The 20,359-nt window shown below is 38.1% G+C and overlaps 2 protein-coding genes across 2 annotated transcripts in view; one reads left to right on the forward strand and one right to left on the reverse strand.

Annotated features, from left to right (window-relative positions):
• Positions 1–20,359, forward strand: part of LOC145988501 (uncharacterized) — a 77,704-nt gene that overhangs the window by 22,473 nt on the left and 34,872 nt on the right. The window lies entirely within an intron of this gene.
• LOC145989190 (insulin-like growth factor-binding protein 2-B) lies at positions 1,140–10,679 on the reverse strand. The gene is made up of 3 exons (XM_083124494.1): positions 10,584–10,679; positions 5,202–5,313; positions 1,140–2,888 (listed from the first exon to the last, which is right to left on the reverse strand). Exons 1-3 carry the CDS (start codon positions 10,637–10,639, stop codon positions 2,469–2,471), a joined length of 588 nt encoding a protein of 195 aa, XP_082980620.1. The 5' UTR covers positions 10,640–10,679; the 3' UTR covers positions 1,140–2,468.

A 20,359-nucleotide genomic window follows, 5' to 3' on the forward strand; every position in this document is an offset into this window, starting at 1 on the left:
TTATCTTTGAAACGTGCCTCCACTGGAGATTGAACCCAGGACCATTGACCGAAGGGAATTCATAATGGCTACAATATAAAACAATGTTTTTTATCTAACACTAGAGAAGAAGTAAAACATGACTGGAGATGTCTCGAACAAGAATGTTTGGCTAAGCAAATTTAAATTTGCAATTTATCACGGTCAACACTTTTTAGTATCTTTGTTACCCTTAGGGGGAGTTCACACCCAAGTGACAAGCGACATGACGTTTGAGAAAGAACAAGTCAACAGCAGTGTTTCACACCAAACCAGCGTGACAGGCTGCACAAGTGACATCCAACGTGTGTTGCTTGTAGCTTCAGTGTGAAATCTCAGACAAGAAGCATTGTTGCCATTTCATATTGTAACCTTTGTTTGTTCAGTTGTGCTTAATGAAAGGTTCTTGGTTAATCAAGCTGTCGCAGGTTCGATTCCTGCATCAGGGTTCCCACTAACCTGTAAGTCGTTGAAAAATCAGGGAAATCAGTTTAAGAGTGAAATGGGCATGGAAAGTCAGGGAAAGTGGATGGTTTCTGTGCTTAATTGAGTCTGGAAAAGTGAGCATTTTTGTATTTTTGTTCCGTCAACAACATGACTGAAATTTTCCGGTAACATTGATTTATTGGCCTCCCCGATGGCACAGAGGTAGTGTCGTCGCCTTGTAATCAAAGGGTCTTGAGTTCGATACCCGGTGAAGGCACATAGTGGTTCGGACCCCACTTTAAACTGTAGGTCCAGTCCCGATTAGCCTTATTGTGCATAAAGTGGACTTAAAACACCAACTCAACAACAACACCAAAACATTGATTCATTGGAACATGTAACGTTGATGGCATAACATTTCCATATTAATATATTAGTGTTATAAAATAGTTTGAACAATTATTTGAAAATACCCGGTAAACCTGGAGAAGTCTGAGAATTTGGTGTGGCAAAATGAGTGGGAAGCCTGTCAACCTCTATAAATTTGAAGTCCAGACCCAATTAGCTAATCTGAGCGTACAGTGTAGTCAGATAGGGGCTAGTGATAAACAATTTGACTTTGTGATTTCCCAGTTTCAGTTATTTGAGGAATGAATAACACATATCTTAATCACATTGTTTTATTTTTTATAAAATGTATATATACTTCACATAAATATTTACAGTTTTGTATAAAAGATAATATATAAATTCATTATGTATAAATACATGCACTCTGATGTGATTACACAATCTAAAGTTCACAGGAATAGAAAAGGCTGCATAAAAGTAGCATTGATAACATTTTGTTTATTGCTTATACCGCACATAGAACCATACACTGTTGATGATGGCATATTCACGGTAAATTCCAAATTAGATTTCATGTTAAATGATTAGTGAAATCCATAGAATTTCCATATTGTGGAACACATATTTTACCTTCACTGTGAAATAACAGAATCTCTCAACGCAATATGCTCAACCATCTTAGAAATCTGATTTTTGTGTCACGATACCTCTGGAACTGGGGCAAGAAACGTTCAAATCATCACATTTCCTGCAGTTATAATATTTTTTGTAAATCTCTTTTTCGAGTAATTTTGTTCAGTGGTTCCCAGAAAGTCTCTATCGAAGGATGGATTTTTAATTTCAGGGCTAATTTTTATCTTGAAGATAAGCATATTTACCAGTAATATTAAAGTTCGAAATGAGAAATCTTAAAAATACTCTGTTGTGCTTTTGTGTGTCCATCAGTTCTTAAGCTTTCTAATTTATGGTGGCCAGTTTTGAGACCTAATCCTAATATATCTGATGAAATGCAAAACAAGATTTGATTTGATCCATGAGTGAGCCACACATTTTCACATAATATTGCCTGTGAGAAGAATTCACATGCAATAATGTACACCCCCCCTGTCCCCCACCCCCTTTGTGTGTGTGTGTGTGTGTGTGTGTGTGAGAGAGAGAGATGAAAAGCTTGGAAGGCTTTCAAGGTTTCAAGAATATAGCATACCTACCTTTTCGTATTGTTTGTTATGCTTTTATCCAGGTTAATACAGGTAACCAATGTAAATTTTCACTTAAAGTTTTCAGTAAATTATTCTACCAGGGTGGCTACTCACCAGGAATTCCCTAAATTTCGGCAATTGTACGTGAAGTATTGGAATTGTGCTTGAATTTATACTTATTTATAAATGCCCCTAGGCAAGTTTAATCAGTTTAGCTTTTATATTTATCGAGAAAGGAGAAGAAAGTTGTGTGGGAAATAAAACAGAATTCTCTAAATCTGTTTACTTTGTTAGTGGCCTTTGTAGAACAATCTATCTGACAGATGGAAGAAAGTTCACGTTGATAACTGGGAATTATACTTGAATATTATCATGGTCCTAGAGTGGCCACCCTGACTACGTGTTTGTATGTTGCCCTCCCTATTTCATATTATTGCTTTTCAATAAATGTTGCTTTAGTGTTTCATCACGTCACTATTCACTGATATACAATCTTCTCACTGGCCGCAATCGCATGTTGCTGCTGTCTAGCATGTAACTTGAGCTGGACCGTTTTGGCGAAGTCACTGGATCGTGGTGCACTTTTTCGTAATTAGGATCTGCCCTCAATGTGTCGCGGTGCAGACTGAGCTTCCGTTTAGGGAGTCGTATGTAGCTGGGTGACCCCTGTTGGTTCCATGTGGGTGTCCTAAGAATCTTTCTCTTTCCTTCTGTGTTCTGTATTTCCATATTTTCGTCTTGCGTGTTCGGTTTTCTGTCCTTTTGCACTATGCACGCTCCTTCAGCCATCCCTAGTGGCAAAGCCTCGTTTTCAGAGTTGCTTGTTTTGCAAACCATGCCTCTTCCGCACTTTCCATATATTCCAAAAGGACCCATGCATATCTCTCCTGGACCCTAGAAGAAAATATTTACATTAGATAGTGTCAGTTCTAAAAGGTACAATATAATTTGCATAATATTTGTATGCAACTGTATGTACGTTACACATTTTTTAAGATGTCTCAAATAGCTTATGCATAAGCCTAATGTTCTAGCTTCGAGTCTAAGCCTGGAGATGTATGTTTCTTTGTTGTGAATGTATAATCATTAGAGGCTTAATATAGGCACCAAGAATGATGAACATAAACTTAAAGAAGTCAAAATAGGAAGTTAACATGAAATTATTATTTTTCTTCTTGTCAGTTGTGCACTTATTGATTTCTGTTTATTGTATTGTATTGTTGTTTTTTTACATTGCCTTTTCTACTTCTGGCTAATCAGAACATGGAGAATGAACGGCTATTAAGTGCCCTAACCAGATCTCGAACCCAGAACATTCAGTAGCGACCCTGCAGGGTGTATTATGATTTTGAATTATCATTAAGGGATGAACCGATACGAAATTTTGGCCAATATCGATGAAGCACAGATATAAAATTTACCATGTACTGATAACCGATTTTCTACTGATCCAATATAAAATTTCAAATAGTTCATTGACTGCCTTAATAAATATATTATCAGATGAACAAAGCTTTTACATTGGAAAAGAAGCTACATATTTAGACATTTTCAAGTATGGAATGGACAACATTATATGTTTATATCCATAAAAATTATACCAAAATGGCACAATATTGCACTAAATTGTAATATATTTATGGATAAACCAATACACTGATATAACAATATCAGATTGGCCAATACCGATAAATATAAAAAAGAAAAATACCAATAAGAGTACTGTCACGTCCCTACAATAATCGCTGGGAGCCAATGAGCAAAATCAAAGGCATGACTAGAAGATTTATATTTGCAGGTTGATCAATGTGCACTAACTTATATTTATGTCAACTGCGAAATTCAAGATTTGTTAAGTGTGCTTCGAAAATAGTTGAAGTAATTAAAAACAATACCTGAATAGCATTTTTAGGCAAGATTCTGCATGATAAGCACTAAACCTGGAAATAGGCATTCATAGATTCTGTAGAAATGTATTATTAGGCTCAAATTAACATAAAACAAATGTCGAACATTAAAGTGTATTTAAATTCATAGCTCAAACATGGTCTAATTCCCTTTATACATGTGGGTCATTCCGTATGAAATCATACAGAAAAAGTCTAAAATGTAACCCACCATGTCATATTCGCTGCAATGTTATTTGTAAATTGTTGTCCAACACAAAACCATGTTTCAGAAGGAATGTCTGCATTTATCAGGAATCACAATCTGGTCTTCCTAATTGCAAATCGTCAATCAGTGTGCATTCTGTGTTGAAAATTCAAGCACATAATGTTGAAAACAACAACAACCTGAACCACCCTGTATATTTGTTTAATTTTTTTTTGCCAACCAAAATCATCCATGCAATTAAAAAGGAGTAAAATACTATGATACAAATATTTCAAAGAAGGGTATGAATCCAAATATGGTGTCACTTTACGAGCTCAATGTTCTCATCTTCACATTCCACCATAGAGGGTGTTAACAAAGGGTTTCTTTACGTTTCTCCATTATGGATTTTCGCCTTAATGTATTAAGGTATCACTGTAGCAATTTTCATCCATATATAGAATAGAATATAGAATATTTAGGCAAACAATCTACTCAGCAAAAGGTCTTAAACAAAATTGGTGAAAAATTTGCAGATAAATGAAAAATTACGAAAATTGTAAAGAAAAATCTTCAAAATTTTGGATGAAATCATCTATAAACAACACAAAATTAAGCACATGAATATTTTGCCTGTAGTTGGGAAAGTAGTAGAAATAAAAAAAAATAATAAAAAAACAAAACAGAAGCTAACCTCCATGACAGAGTGGTTAGCACAACGTGCTACGACACCAAGAGTTCAAGGTTCGAATCCCATCTTGGGCATGGGTGTTCTTTGTGAGTGCTCCTTAATCAGTATCATCACTCATCCTCATGTTTGCGAATAGCCAAAAGTGGCAGGAAAGCAAAGTAATATAAACAAAGTTAATTATGCAACCAACTATAAGTGCACATGTAACATCCACGTAATTATAAAAAGATGTATATTTGTAAATTTTCATGAAATTTGCCTGCAGAAGTTTTCCATGTTCCTTGAATGGTCGAATTAGAACTGTGCCTTACATAGATGAATCATTACCGTTGTTTTATTTTACACATGAGTGAAATTGACCCTCATGGGAATACTATGTTAGGCAGATGTGAGAGCAGGCACAATAAAAAAAATGAACTTACTTTTGCACAGACATAACAGCAGCCACAGGTATCTTTGACAACTCCGAACGAACACTTAGGTTTATTTCCACATGTCACCTGTTCACATGGAAAGCAGGACAATCCCAAAGCACTGAAAGGAAAGTAGTTTATAATTATGAGACCTGTATGAGATGGCTAAGGGTATATATATACAAGGTGGTTATAATTAAAGTGACGGTGTTCAGAGTGGTACAGCACGGGCTGTAATGAGAGTAGCAGTATGAAACTTCGTAGATATGCTAATGAAACAATGCGCTCGCGAATTATGCAAAAAAAAAAAAATAGTTCCAATTCTCGCCACCAGGGTAAAAATGGCGCTGTAAGCAGTCAAAACTTGGTATAGTTACAGGAAAAACACTATAAATCGCAGAAAACAATACTCTTTGTAATAAAATATCGCTACAATTTCACTATTCGAATTACATGAACATTACTAAAGGAAAAGGCAACAAGCGTCACCAACAACAACCAGGGAGCTCACACAGTGGTTAGGCATTGTCACCGACTTTGACGTCAGAGTTACGGAAAATTCCACGTTTTGACTGCTTACAGCGCCATTTTTTACCCTGGTGGCGAGAATTGGAACAATTTTTTTATTTTTGCATAATTCGCGAGCGCATTGCTTCATTATCATATCTACGAAGTTTCAGACTGCTACTCTCATTACAGCCCGTGCTGTACCACTCTGAACACCGTCACTTTAATTATAACCACCTGGTATATATATACTATAAATCATGTCACAATACCCTAAGCAGCAGTTTTTAACTTTTCCTTGCCACGGACCATTTGTAAGTACAACAGATATCCACCAAATATGCTCAGTTTACAAATATTGCCATTGTAGTCACCACAGTGCATGCCAAGTTTGTTGATTCTTTGGCAGGGTGTGTATGCCATTTGCCGACATTCAGACAGCATTTGCACATTGTGATGTGTGTTCATACTATTTAAGATAATTGAGAAGTGCACCACATCTGTGAAGTCCTAAAGTATGGGAACTTTTATTCAAAATTACTCATCAGACTTGTTTTATTACAATTACAACAATAATACTGAACACCGTGAATGATGGTCTATTACTGTAAAGTATTTTTTTAATGAGAATGGTTTTCCTTCCACTTATTATAGGAAACTTAATAGCTGCAGCTTGTATTCTGAGGTATATGAAAAGTTTCAAGTTTTCAAGAGCAGAAAAGTTTTTTTCACACTCTGAAAGTCTTACAAACAAGCCCAGAAATTCATCGGAGTGTTCTTTGATGATATTCAAATAGGGATCTTGTGTTTTGTATTATAAACAATCTACAACTTTCATAGAAAAGATAAACAATCTGTTTTTTAATGGTAGTAAACCGTGGAATATATTTAATTTTTTGCTCAGTTTATTTAGTAAGTGACAATTTTTTTAACCTTTCTAACTCAACTTACCTTCCCATGTTTTAAACTTCGACTATTTTTGCCTTAACCTGAAGAAGCCACATGAAGTGGTGAAAGCTAGAGTAAAATAGTAAGTACATGCCTTATCTAATTTACTATTAGTTTTAAGGTTTCAAGTTGCACATGCAATGGCTTAATTTTAGAGCTGTCCGTGATTCAAGTGAAAGTCTTGGCAGTAGCAGTGATTTGTTTATGTACATTTTTCACATTTTAAGAGCGGTTATGAACAGGAAGGCACAAAAGCCCACTTTTCACACATGATGTCTTTGTACCTCTGTATTCCTTCGAGGCACCAATAGTCAAAGTAGTTTAGTAGAATTTACGTGTATTGATTGTTGTACCCTGAAATGAACTTTTGTACATAAGGCCTACAAATCTGTTAACATTATTCATTTCCAAAAAGATTTTGTATCAAATAGCCTTTCTATGTAACAGAAAACTCCATTCCAAATTACACTTGCAATAAAAATAACAAGAGTATTCTGAAACCAGGTGTCCTGAGTTTGAATCATAAGTTAGGTGTGGAAACAAATCTCAGATTGTCATTTATAAGCACACAGGAAACATCAGGAAACTCTGTGAAAGCAATGATGATTTTGAATTGCCTGATGATATTTGGGATTCATAATATATTTTTTAATAAAAATAATGTGGTCAAAATTTTTATCCTAAATAAAAATAAAACAGACTGCTTGTTTTTTCACAGTTGTGTTGCTATATTACAACAATGTAACATTGACAACATCCATTGTATAAGGGATTCCCTTTTTTATTTAAAAAAATCTTAACCATTGTTATAACTGTATCTTTAGTCAAACTAAAAATAAATGTCTGATGAAGGGAGAGTGTGTTCTCCTGAAACGTCACAATGAAAAACTGTGTTTTTATGCTTGTAATCACCGTAGAGTACAAGAGAAATAACACATTATAGTGTAAGCAGGTTGAATTAAGATAAAGTTCATTTGATTTTTCAGTGTTCTGTAGTGAACAGTTGGTCAGATAACATAATACTGACCTGCATAATCTATATTCAGGGGTATAAGGCATGACTTTCACAGAGGGCACTCAAAAGTCAACCTCACTTCCATGGACACTCCGGTAACTGCAAATGAGGCTTTGACATCTTTACCTACCGTCAGTATAATCCTCTGTAGGCCTGTGTGCAGTCCTCAGCCACAAGTTGATTTTAATAATTTTTCTTGTATGTATGCATTGCTTGCATTGTAGATTATTTCTCTAATAGTCTACAGTTATTACAAGCATAAGAACACAGTTTTTTGTTATGACGTTTCAGGAGAACACAAATAAATGTCTTGTGTTCTTCTGAAACGTCACAACGAAAAACTGTGTTTTTATTAGACTACAAGATAAGGAAGTTGATTTTAGTTATGGTAAGTAGCTGAGCCCCATATAATGTGATGGAAGCAAATAGCTCGAAGTGCTGATGCACCCAAAATTTTCGTTTCAGTCAATCAATGTATATTCGCCCCCTGATATTGTTAGAATAAACAAATCAAGGGAAAAAATTGATGAGAGACCATGTAGCACACATGAGATTATAGAAACATTTATGGTACCCTTGTTGGAAACCTGATAGAGATCTTCTGTAGCTTAAATCATGTAGTGAACATTTATGTACGAATCAGGATGTCTACTCACTGGGAATTCTGTGTGAATTATTTGCTCCAGGAATTATGCATGAATTTGTCAATTTCTACCGATAAGTTTCAACGGTCTGACCTCCCCACAAAATTTTCAGGCATCGCCCATAATGTGAAGTTCAGCAGGATTGAACTATTTATCTAAATGGAATTGGTCGTCATAAAAGAATACAACAGTTAAGAATTAAATGGAGAGAATTCTTCATAAATAACGTGTAGTGTTGAGATGTTAAGTCGTAAAATTGGTGAAAATTAGGGATGAGACCTCGATGGGCATATAAAAGTTGAGATGGGTACGAGACCAGAATCTTCGAGAATCGAGACAAGGCGGAATCGTAGTGTGCGAGACTTTCGATCTCGCCACCAAAGTTCTCGAGTCCCAGCCTGGGTATGATTTACATCAATTTCATCTGATCATGACTGATTCTCTTCGTCGCGATTAGTCCAAAGTGGCAGAAAAGCAACGCTAAATAGCAAAATGGTAATTACGAAGTTCGAGACTTGATATGAAATCGTAGATTTTGTTGATATTAATTGTCAGGTCAGTCCATCAGCCACAGTTACGAACCTGTGCTGCATGGTTGATGTAACTTTTTCGATGATTTGTAGCACCAAACCGAGTCACCGAACAACAACAAACGTTATTAATAGGGAAAGGATTTTAAGGTGCGAAATTATGGTTGGGAAAGGGAAAAAAATGGTCTGAAAATGTTTTAAAAAAGGTGCTGATGAAATGCCTATATTCAATGCTCTCTTTTTTTGCACCTTCTGTATATAATGCGCGCGGACCGCATAGAGAACTGTGGTTCTGTCGAATAGGTTTTGTTGAAGTTCGTCATTTCTCTCGCGGGTTTTGCTACATTATGTTGGGAACTATTGGGGCTGAAATACCATTTTAGAACTCTCCTTCTGCTCTGTAAAATGAGACTAGGATTTTATGTAACTGCTCAGGAAGAGTGAAAAGCATTTATTTTTCTCTCCAATTTTTCAACAAAACCTGAAAGAAAAGGAAGGAAAAAGGTGCTGAAGCATCAAAGAGGGTGTAAAAAGGGGATAAATGTGCTAATCTCACGAAAAGATGCAACAAAGTGTGTTCATTTTACTTGATTTCATGTCCTAAAATAAATATCCCAAACGGTATGAGAACAGCTATATTTTTGGAAAGAGGGCTGCACCTTGAAATCCGTTCCCTAGATATTAACACGAGTTGCAATTTGTGCAGCGACACGTTGTGTATACTACGTATATATATTTCGCAACTTCGTTCGAGAACGAGACAGGCATTTACAGCTCGAGATGATACCGAGAAGGGGCCAAGTCTTGTCTCGATTCGATACCATCCCTAAAAAGGCACCCCCCACGGTAACTCTGTCGTATTTTAATTAAGACATCCGTGGTTTGATACCCGATGGAGGCACATGCAAGTTCGGATATCATTTTATCATAAAGGGGGCTTATACTTTGACAAACAAGTCCCGAAACTCCCCTAAACAAAATTGTTTACATTTAAACCACATCTATTATAAACATGCGGGGAAGTTCCCCTCCACAAAAGAATCATCCCTGGCAAAAGAAAATTATTTTTACCCTGCCAGGGATGTTTTTATTCCCCTCAAAGAAAAAATTGAATTGAAAGCGTATTGTACACAATTTCTTAAGCATGTAACAAACACAATTTAAAAATCATTATTGGCCCAGTCATCAAAGATTTCCCTGCCGAAAAGTCTGCAGCCTCGTCGATTAAAGAAGGATACCATTCTGCAACTGACTAACTCATCGAGTCGAATCAACAACAGGCTGTTTTTCACTTATGTTTTCATGGCATAGTGCTGATATTTTACATGTATTAAAACGTTTGCAAGAAGCATGGGGTAGGTGAGACGGACATTAAGTTTGAACTTGGACTGGTCAAGTTTTCGGTGTAACTACGTAGTTCAATATCTCTTATTGTGTATGAGTTTAGGTTTTCCTACAATGTAAATATTATTGTTCCTAAATTACGTGTAAATGTTATCATAAGATTTAATGGCGTAGGTTATATCCAATGTTGTGAGACACTTAGAACCTCAAGGCAATAGTTTAGTGTACTGGCTAACCTTCAGAAATGAAAACGCACATAGGCCACTAAGTGAGCATCCCTCAAAGCAAAAAGCTTAATTCGCACGGTGATTATAAATAGCAGAACCAATACAGTGGTGTCCCAAGTGCACCCAAGATTGAGATTGGTACTGTAAAGCTATCTCGGGAAAACCATACGACATACCTGCTGGCGAGATGGTAGGAAAGACAGAACGCAAGCAACAAAGCAGCGTAGTCCATGGTGGAGGCCTGATGTCTGCTGCGTTTGTGATTGCGACCTCCTAGGCACCGCCCAGTTATATGCTGACTCTCCGGAAATTCCCTCTTGGCGCTTGTTACGGCGGAACCCGCCTTCCTAGAAGGATGGCATGACGTCACATTTTGGATTAACGTCTTACGTGAGCATGTAGGTTGGTGTCACTACCTATGGGGTCCTTGAAATGAAGAGCGCTGGTTTTCGCCCCCCCTTTTCTCCATGTGTAAAAATATGCTCTCTTGGTGAAAATAGTAAGGGTACAATAGCGTATATGCCACCGACTGTCCCGGTTTGAATCTTGTGTGTTCCTTCGTAGCGCTGGCACCGAGACGAGATGAGACTTCAGTCAAATATAATGCATGGTATATCTACGCAATGTATTATTAATCCGTTAATGGAAGTGGAGAGCCTGTGCAGCGTGGTTGCACACATTTGGGATAAAATTTAGTTTTCCGGGTGTTGGGGGCGCGTCGAAACGAGGCGGCATGCGTAACAATGTCGTTAGGAAACGTTGTTTCCCCTTAATAACCCAGGATCCGTCGTGTCTTGTTCTGTATTTCGAGACGAGATGAGAGACTTCAAAGTTTCGTCTCGTCACCTTTCCTACCGAGACCGAGCACGACCGAAGATTTCAGGTTCGAGTCCTGGCGTTGTTCATCAGTTTCATCCTCGTCGCCGCTATTAGCACAAAGGAAAAAAGTGAGGTAATGTAAAAAATACGAAATAACCAAAATAGAATACAATGAATTTCAATTGTACCTTACAATCGTACGTGGGAACTGGGAAGGCATGAGAACGTGGCTACGACCGTGGGAAAGTGTTGCCTGCAAGGAAAAGTACATATAAAAAACTGAAAGAATATTAGTCGAGTCCAAATAAATTATGTTCGTGCCCACACATTTTTTTTTTTTTTTTTTTTTTTTTTTTTTTTTTTTTTTTTTTTTTTGCAGGATGAGATAGCAGTCACCGAAATTGATCTCGATACCGTTGAGCAGACCACCCATTAGTATTAGTAATGTGTTGTTAAGTCAATTTTATGCTCAAGTAGGCTAATCGGGACTGAACCTGCAGTTTAAAGTGAATTCCGTACAACAATGTGAAATAGTTTACTTGTAGGTGGCGTATTTTTAGCAATTTGCATACTTTATTCCTTTGTGGTAAGTTCGTTTAATGTCGTTGCGCTCCAGATAACATATTTTTATAGTGTCTAAATGTTATTTTGAGCATTTGTGCCAGTTTTGCACAATTTTGCCTAAAACACATTTTTCGAATTTTGAGCGCACTTCAGATTTTATACACGAATGTTGACTTGGCATACACCAAATGGTATTTTATTTACTTCAGTAGCAATTCATTTTTTAAAGAAGTGGATACTACCACTAGTGAGTGGATGTTATAAGGAGATCAGTTCAAACTCGGGATGATATCGAGACTGTCGCGTCTGTGCTTGAGGGGGCCTGTCTCGGTCTTATTTCGAGGGAGTCTCGAATTATTTATAGTAGAAGCAACGTATTCCGTGTATCACCGCGGAAACTTTCACTACACATAGATAAATATTAAGAAATTGAATCCTCGTTTCGATGCTACGAAACCTCGACTTCTTTTATCTTTGATATAGCCTATGCAACACCACCACACTTATTTCCAGTTGCCACGTATCTCACTTTGCAGATACGGTAAACAAAATATATGCCTGTCTATAAATAATCCGCTTGGTATGTCTGAATAAGTCGTAAAGTAAAGAATTTTGGCTTTTCAAATTAATTTTTATATATTACTAAAATACCGGGAAGTCTTCCTCTCGTCTCGGTACCATCACAGATCAAACCGTCTTTACCTTTGCCCTATCCTAGGCCATCACGGTCGACAGATCTGTACATTGGAAAAATGTAGAAACGAACTCATACGTACTGTACGTAACGGAAGCCGCTATTGCTTTTTTTTTCTTTCTTTTCTTGTCCTCGAATAGGGAGGGGTCGGTTTTTTGCGTACAGCATCCGGCCCTACAGAGGATGTGGTTGGCATACTCGCACCATCACTACAAAGCATGCGTGAACTGATAACCATGTGCGGATGCGCGTTATCTTGATGAAGCAGGTGCCAATTAGTGCCCGGTCATTGACGCCGTGTTCAGTCACTTGCCCTCCGAACTAGATTCCTTACTAAAGTTTGCTACCTTTTAATAGGCTGTTGAAGGCCACTCTCTCTTGCTTCCCACAGCCTAAGAATCAGCAACAACTTGTATAGTTGAAGTCGTGATTCGAACGCCAATTTACTTCCAAGAAAGTTCCGAAAGGTCAGTTTCCTTCTGACAAGCATATGTCGAGTCCACGTGGAGCCCAGTATATCCTCCCCTCAAACCTTTCCCACCATTAGCGTCCGCTTTAGGAACTGGCAGTACTTAATCAAGTCCACGTGGAGTACATGAGATGTTACCAAATCAGTTTTTCATGGCGTGAGGTTGCGGTTATCTTTTCTAGGTTGTGTTATTGTGTTGTGCTATTTTTTATACAATATGGAGACCTTGGGAGTGTAGCGTCGTCGCAGTTCGTGTTGGATGTTCGTAGCTTCTTTATCTCCCAAGATACGGAACTGGCGTTGGAATCAGGACTTCACCTATAGCTGTTGCTGCCTTTTCTCTTTTTTTTACCATTTGTCCTTGAGATTTTTTTTGTAACTTTTGTAGAAACAGAATTAGAAAGGATTGACGAATTGTTTTTGTTTTCAAAAGCTAATTCTATTTTCACTAAAATTCTGCGCAAAAATTGAACATTCGTCGATACGGTTATTCGTGAAATTATTTCGACAAATTTTAGAATTAGGTATTGCACATTCCAGTGTAACCAAGGAGTGATCATTTAATTAATGTGTATACAATTTAGGTAGAATTGGAACTTATGTATCTAGTGATAACCGGTGTTATGCTGCTGGCAACACTGCAGCCAGGCCAGTATGTTCGGAGGAGAGGTAGAAGAAGGGAGGAATTGATTCTGTTTTGGCGGGGGTTACAATCTTGACCTTGAGCCGCCTCTATTCGCATAACGCGACGTAGAATTGGATAGGAACCAAACTAAACTCTGTCCCAGGAATCTGTGAAGCAAAGCCGCGCATAAAAATACAGAAGGGGAGAAAATGAGTGGGCGGAGGGAAGCAGTGCGCGCTGCTGTAAACAGCTGGTAGATGTACTCGCTTCCCTTCTCACTAGTTCATTGGTCTGTCTCGAGTCACCATTTACGCAGAACAGAGTATAGTTGGAGAAGAGATTTTTCGTTCGAGACCTATTGTAGTGAGACTTTGTTGACTCCTCTACTCTCAGCTAATATTTTGTATCTTAAATAACAGAGATTTATATGAGAAACGTTAAGCTATTTTTTTTAGGTTTCTATTCGTTTAGTCATAGGCGGATGTAGCATTTGTTTCTGGGAGGGGCAACAGAATATACTGTAAGAATATGATAAGATGTAACATTGGAAATATATCGTGCACATTTTTCGACAAGTTAAAAAAGAACCCTAATTATATATTACACATATAATGTGAATATTATTTAATTATTATTATATGTAATATTCACATCAAGACAATTACAGGGGTTTGTTTTAGATCCAATTTGTGGCCAGATGAACTAATTGGAACTGGACCTTCAAAATGGAATTCGAACCACTAATACAATGCATCTCCACCGGCGAACGAACGAACCCAAGGGCCCTTGGATTATAAGGTGATGGCATTAGTAGGTTTTGTGAAATACCAGTAGTTCAACTTTATTTGGAATTCGATTAACAATGATTACAGAAAATCGATTGATTTGCTTTATTTTACTTCGCTTTTTTGTCACTTTGCCTAATTTGCGAAGATGGGGATGAGTGATGATATGGTGAAATTGATGAATGGACACTCACAAACATCCATGCCCAGGCCAGGATTCGAACCCGGGACCCCTGTCTTCGTAGCGCGATGTGCTAACCACATCGCCACGGGGGCCGACAATTACAGAAAAGAATAAGCTTGAGAATCCATTTTCTCAGGTAAAACTGTCGCAAACATGAAAATACACTCTCGCTGTGTGTCCAACGTTATTGCCTTGTAAGTAATCAATAAGTTCCCGGATTCGATTCAAGATGTCGACCTATTTTGTGTAGTAAATTTAGTCCCGATTAATGCATTTATGCTAAACTTCGTTAATTTTTTTTACTATCTAGAAAAGGGTTGCTCGAACGTATCTTGTTTGTTGTAATATAATGCTATCAATACTTTCTATAACACTTAGTCATCCCTTTTGGAAGGGGCACTACTTGCCCCCGGGTGATCTGCTTCAGAACAGCAATCAGGCCGAAACGTCAAGGGGTCTGAAGTTGTGTGTGTTTACACCACGATAACGCGCGACAGCACACAACTCATGAAAATAGGAACATCGTTTCAATTGTCGTCTTCATCCTACACATTCACCCAATCTCGTACCGAGCGATTATGATGTGTTTTGAAAAGTCGGTGGCAAGAAGTTCAGTGTAGACGACAATAAAGAAATAAAACGTGAACACACTCAAAAGATTATTCTTCACGCTGAAGCAAGTCATTACGAAAGGTTTTGGGGCATGCTCATTGGATCTGGTGTGAAGAGTGACAAAGTGTTTTCAATCTTATTTTATATTTGTTTTGTTAATAGAAATAAAAACACTACGGCTACTTTTTGACTGCCTTGTGTTTGTAGCACTGTCTTCGAGGTCCCACTCTCTAAACTGTAGGTCCAGTCTCTATTATTCTATCTGGGCATAAAATGGGCTTAAACTTTGAATGTGGATATTTTTTCTCAGGATGTCACTATTGCAAATGAATGGGTGATGTAAGAGGCCTGTGTGCGCTTGGAGGAACCGCAAGCCGTAGAAAGAAGTTATCTCAACAGTGCTGTCTTGGTTTTTCGTGAAAGACCGAGGATCGTGAGTCAAGTGGCAGATTTCGATGCGAGGTCAAATGGTTCTACTTAGAGACCCAGAGAGAGATCCGTTTTCGTGGAATTAGCGAATGGCGGCGTGTTCACAAGGTGGCCGGCCGTTGGTGCAATGTTCGAAAATGGGGCAAGGTAGCCGAACGGTTTATCTGCATGGAATGGAGTTTATCAGCCGCGACTCAACCGTGCGTTCTTCGTCTGGCGCCACTCTTCGGTGTCCATCTCATCATGATATGAAACTGGACCTTAAGTCTGGGGATGGGCGGATACAAAACTCCAAAGATTTTAACGTCGGATCCTGACGGATTCGTGCATCAGAAAGTTGTTGAGTTTCTGTTTAAGTCCAGAGAGGTAATCGGGGATGGACCTACAGTTTAAAGTGGGATCAAACGGTTTATTTTTCTAATTTTATGCCGCATTTTTGCTCACTAATGTGTAGGCTAATCGCGACGTTGAGGATAGTTGACGATTATATGAAATTGGTGAAGGTACGCACAGCAAGGAACACCCGTGCCCAGCCGGAACTCTTAACCTGGAGAGATCGTGAGTCGTTCAACTCTCGCTCACCGAGGTTCCAAATTAGCTGTACCGTAACTAACAGGCTTTGCGCCACCCTCCCTCCCGCAACTTTTAAGTTGTGCGCCCTTACTCGTTTTTTTTTTTTTAAAAAAAAAAGCTTTCCTTTCTAATTCACGCCTTCATTTATATTAGGTATATACAAATATGAAAATACATGTAATTTGAATTAATATAAAAACTAGTACGAAAGGTTAAGACAACATACAAACTAAAAACTTATATATTATAATTATATATACAAATTCATGAGTTTTTAAGAAGTCTGTGAGAGCCAAATTCCAGATGGATAATGCTATTTTTACATCTAAAATTATTTTAATGATTTCGCGGCATTTATTTAAACCTAGTTGCTAACATTGTTTGAATATCTTTATGATTTTTCCAGGCACTATATGCCGTACATGCATTCAAGTTTATTCGGCATATTTCATGTTCTTTGATTTTTTTACTTACATTTTTCCAATCTTTAATTTTCTCTTTACACCATGCATCATTAAATTGTTCATCGAACCTATTGGCAAACAACCAATAGATGAGTAATGTAAATTCTCTATTTTCTGTCCGGTTTTAGTGCTAGTGTAATAATCAGAGGTTGAAATATTCAACCAATGAAAGTTTTCTTCTAATCTGGTAATTCACTTTTTCTAGTGATTAACATTTTCTGTTTGCAGTTGTAGGGACATAAAAATATGTTTGGTTGAAAGTATATTTTAACGTCAAAAAGAAAACTTTTGGGGACTATCGGTCTTTGTTAGTCTATCATACTTAATGCACCCCCGAAGCTCGTGCGCCCCCCCCCCCCCCCCGCACGGCGGGGGTGTTATTTACGCCACTGCAAAAAGCGATGAAACGTAATTTTAGGTGGTGTCATACGTGCCCCGCGGTAATTCCGTCCTTGCAGCGGTCAGACGAACAAAAGAGTTGTCAAGGTTGACTCTTCCTATGGGTTCTATTTATGTTGTACGTCGCTTTTCTACTTATCGGCTTAACCGCGACGATGAGGGTGAATTGATTAAATGAGTAATGTGTCAAATACAATGATACTCCAGGCTTTCAATTTCAAATTCACTAAGATTCGAGAGAACAGTAAAGGCTCGATCTCGTCTTGATATTTAAACCTTGCCGTTTTGTAACTATTTTCAGTGATTGACCGTAAGTGTAGTGATGTAATAACGAAATATCAGAAAGACCTTGCACCACTTTCCACTGCGAGAGGTTGTGCGGTTTTTAGCTGTCAGGATGCTTGTAAAATTTCACAACCGATTGACCACGTCATCGAGAAAAAAAGTTCAGCATCTTCCATGCTGTAACGTGACCTTCCTGAGACCCCACCGTTTGAGCTTGTTTGGTGATTCAGTGTTGATCGAACCTGGCTGGATTTTTCTGAATGAAAAATTGTTGATGACTGTATCTGAAGTCGCTTGCTTGGTGTCGTCAGCGAAAACACGTTTCCTGTTCACTCTTTCTAGCCACGGTCGCCTTCTTTCATGTCAGTGTTGCCAGCTCTAGCGTAATTGAGCCGAGCGCAGAATAATTTGAATCTTCATTGAGATTACATTTCTGGCGGCGTCAGCAGTCAGGCTATTTACACCGGTCACCTCAGCGACACAGCCGAATCCCGTTTTGTCCGTACACGATTCAGCAGTCATTGAAAGACTACGTCTTAGCAGTAAAACTGGTGAAAGGCGTTTAACTATTTTGGAAAACTCGAAAGTTCTAAAATTAACAGCGATTTCACTTTTTATCGAAATATGGCAGCGTGTACATCAAGAAATGACAAATAGACGGACCGAAATGAAGATGATAACTTTCTAGTTTGGACTCTAATTAAAAATTAACCAGCAGTTAGCTTATTCAATTCTGCGTTAAGCTATGCTAATCATTTTCTTCGAATATGTCTTCGATTTTTTATCATCGTGATAACAAAAAAGTGCCGATTTTTTGTTTTCTAAACGGCAGCTCTCTTTGCAATTCTATAAATAAAAAACTTGTGGTCCGATCGTGATTAAATTTAAATACAGTGCAGGTAGAAAGGCTTTAAACACGATTCTTAATTTTCATTTTTCAAAAAAATCTGCCAAAAAGAGTCCTTAATTTCGTGAAACAACTTTTTCTTAGTATTGGGTAAGATCTTGGTGTTGTTAGAAGCTCTTTGTATCCGTTATTGTCAATTCACATTGCGAAACCGATTTTATACATATTTTTATTCAACTGGGTAAAGACGTGTGTTGAATGTTGCGACACCGCTCGTAGTCACAGTTCCCACGGTTGAACGAACATCGCGATAGTGACTGAACGTGGGTATCCATAATTTTTAACCCGACAGTAGTTCAACAGATGGCGCTTATGGTCCTCAATCGGTTGCATGCCGAACAGTGATGTGCGTCTACGCGTAAACAACGATAGTATACATTCTACATGTAGACTATTTTATACACATAGATTACGTAATCTATGTAAACAACATGGTGAAAGGTGATAACTTAGCTAGGGGCGCCGTGGAATTAAAATAAAATTATACTGCGTATAATTTGCTGATGTGTGAGGAGAAGTTTTCATACTCTTTATTCCAAATTCGAACAATTTCTCACCTAGGAAGAAACCTAATATAAGAAATATTCTAGTGTTTTATGGGAAAAACACCACTCTTGCTTCACGACTGCCATCTGTTGTTGATTTTTGCATACTGTTTATCTTCTTCCATAGTTGATAATAGAAGAGAAGAGAAATTTTGTTGTAAATAGGATTCTTTTCATTTCGTTAGGAACCAATATAGTTGAAAATGTCACTTTCCTTTCATGAAACCCTTGAAAATTAATTTTAATGCACTTTAGATTGTCTACGTAGTCTATGTAAACTACAACCCAATGTAATCTACGCGTAGATTACGTGTAGACAACACATGTAGACGTAAACTTATAGTCTACGGCACATCTCTGATGCCGAATGAACAAATTGAACATCCGAGTGTAAGAAACGCAATCCGGGATTTCCGTGTGTATTAGATGAGAGAGAAGTTGATAATTATGTGTGTGTGTCGTAATATAATTGTAAGATATGTCATTCGTTGTGGGTAGATGCCTACCCCCTCCAACGAGTTTACAAAAACATCCACAAATTTAAAAGAAGCAATACGTACTTTTGGGTGTGTTCTAGTGCGTTTGCAGTGACATTGCTGAAACGTTGCTGGCAACATTGCTGGAGTAGATAATTAGCTTACAAATTAAATTTGCAAAGGATTTCCTTTGAAACAAAATGTCGCAGGAAAAGTGGTTAAGCTAGGGATGTTGATTGTGGTTTGTTCTATTCCTGGCAGTTTCTTGGGTTATTACGTGGAATAAAAGAAATTTCGTCGTAATGCGTCAAAAAATAGATGACGTACATTTTCTTCCACCTTATCTCCGTGCGAGGTTTGGAATAGTCAGTGATGTCAGATACTGCAATGAAGAACAGCCATCATTTTACGAAGATAATGGATGGCTGGCCTGCACACATTAACGGACCGCAGTGGGTTATATACTAAATGCCAAATCTACTGGCGTGTGACCTCGGGGGCTATTTCTATCTGTCAATTGTTTTCGAGGCCTGTCACGGGAATGTTCTAGGAATCACATCGAGTATCCTAAGGAAACATTGCTAAGCGTTACTTGTCAAACACCAACCCTCGCGTTGACAACTGCGCACGAGGGAGGAAGCTAGTACCGGCCTCCGTGGCGGATTGGTTAGCATGCCGCGCTACGGCGTCAGTGGCCCCGGGTTCGAATCCAGGCTTGGGCATGGGTGTTACTCGTGAGCGCCCCTTCATCAATTTCGTCATATTATTCCTCATCTTCGCGATTATCCAAAAATGACAGAAATGCGAAGTAAATCAATGAAAGCAACATACTAGTGTCTCTGATTCTCGTTTGTTTCGTACAGCGAGCGACATTCGACACTTTGAGACACGAAAGAGAATGATGAGAGCTGAACCGATTGTTGATTAGTCCCTTTCATGATACGACGTTTTACTTGCCATCTGGGTACGTCAACATAGTTGTTATTTGCTCCCATTTCTTTCCATTCCACCTTATGCCCGAGATAGGCTGGCTAATCAAGACTGGACCTACAGTTTAAGTGTATAACTGATCGCACCCTTCTCAAACAGCAGCTCTCTTAGCATAAATACACTGCAGTTTTT

Source organism: Lepisma saccharinum, chromosome 6, assembly GCF_977018435.1.
Source record: "Lepisma saccharinum chromosome 6, izLepSacc3.1, whole genome shotgun sequence".
In the NCBI taxonomy this organism is placed as follows: domain Eukaryota; kingdom Metazoa; phylum Arthropoda; class Insecta; order Zygentoma; family Lepismatidae; genus Lepisma; species Lepisma saccharinum.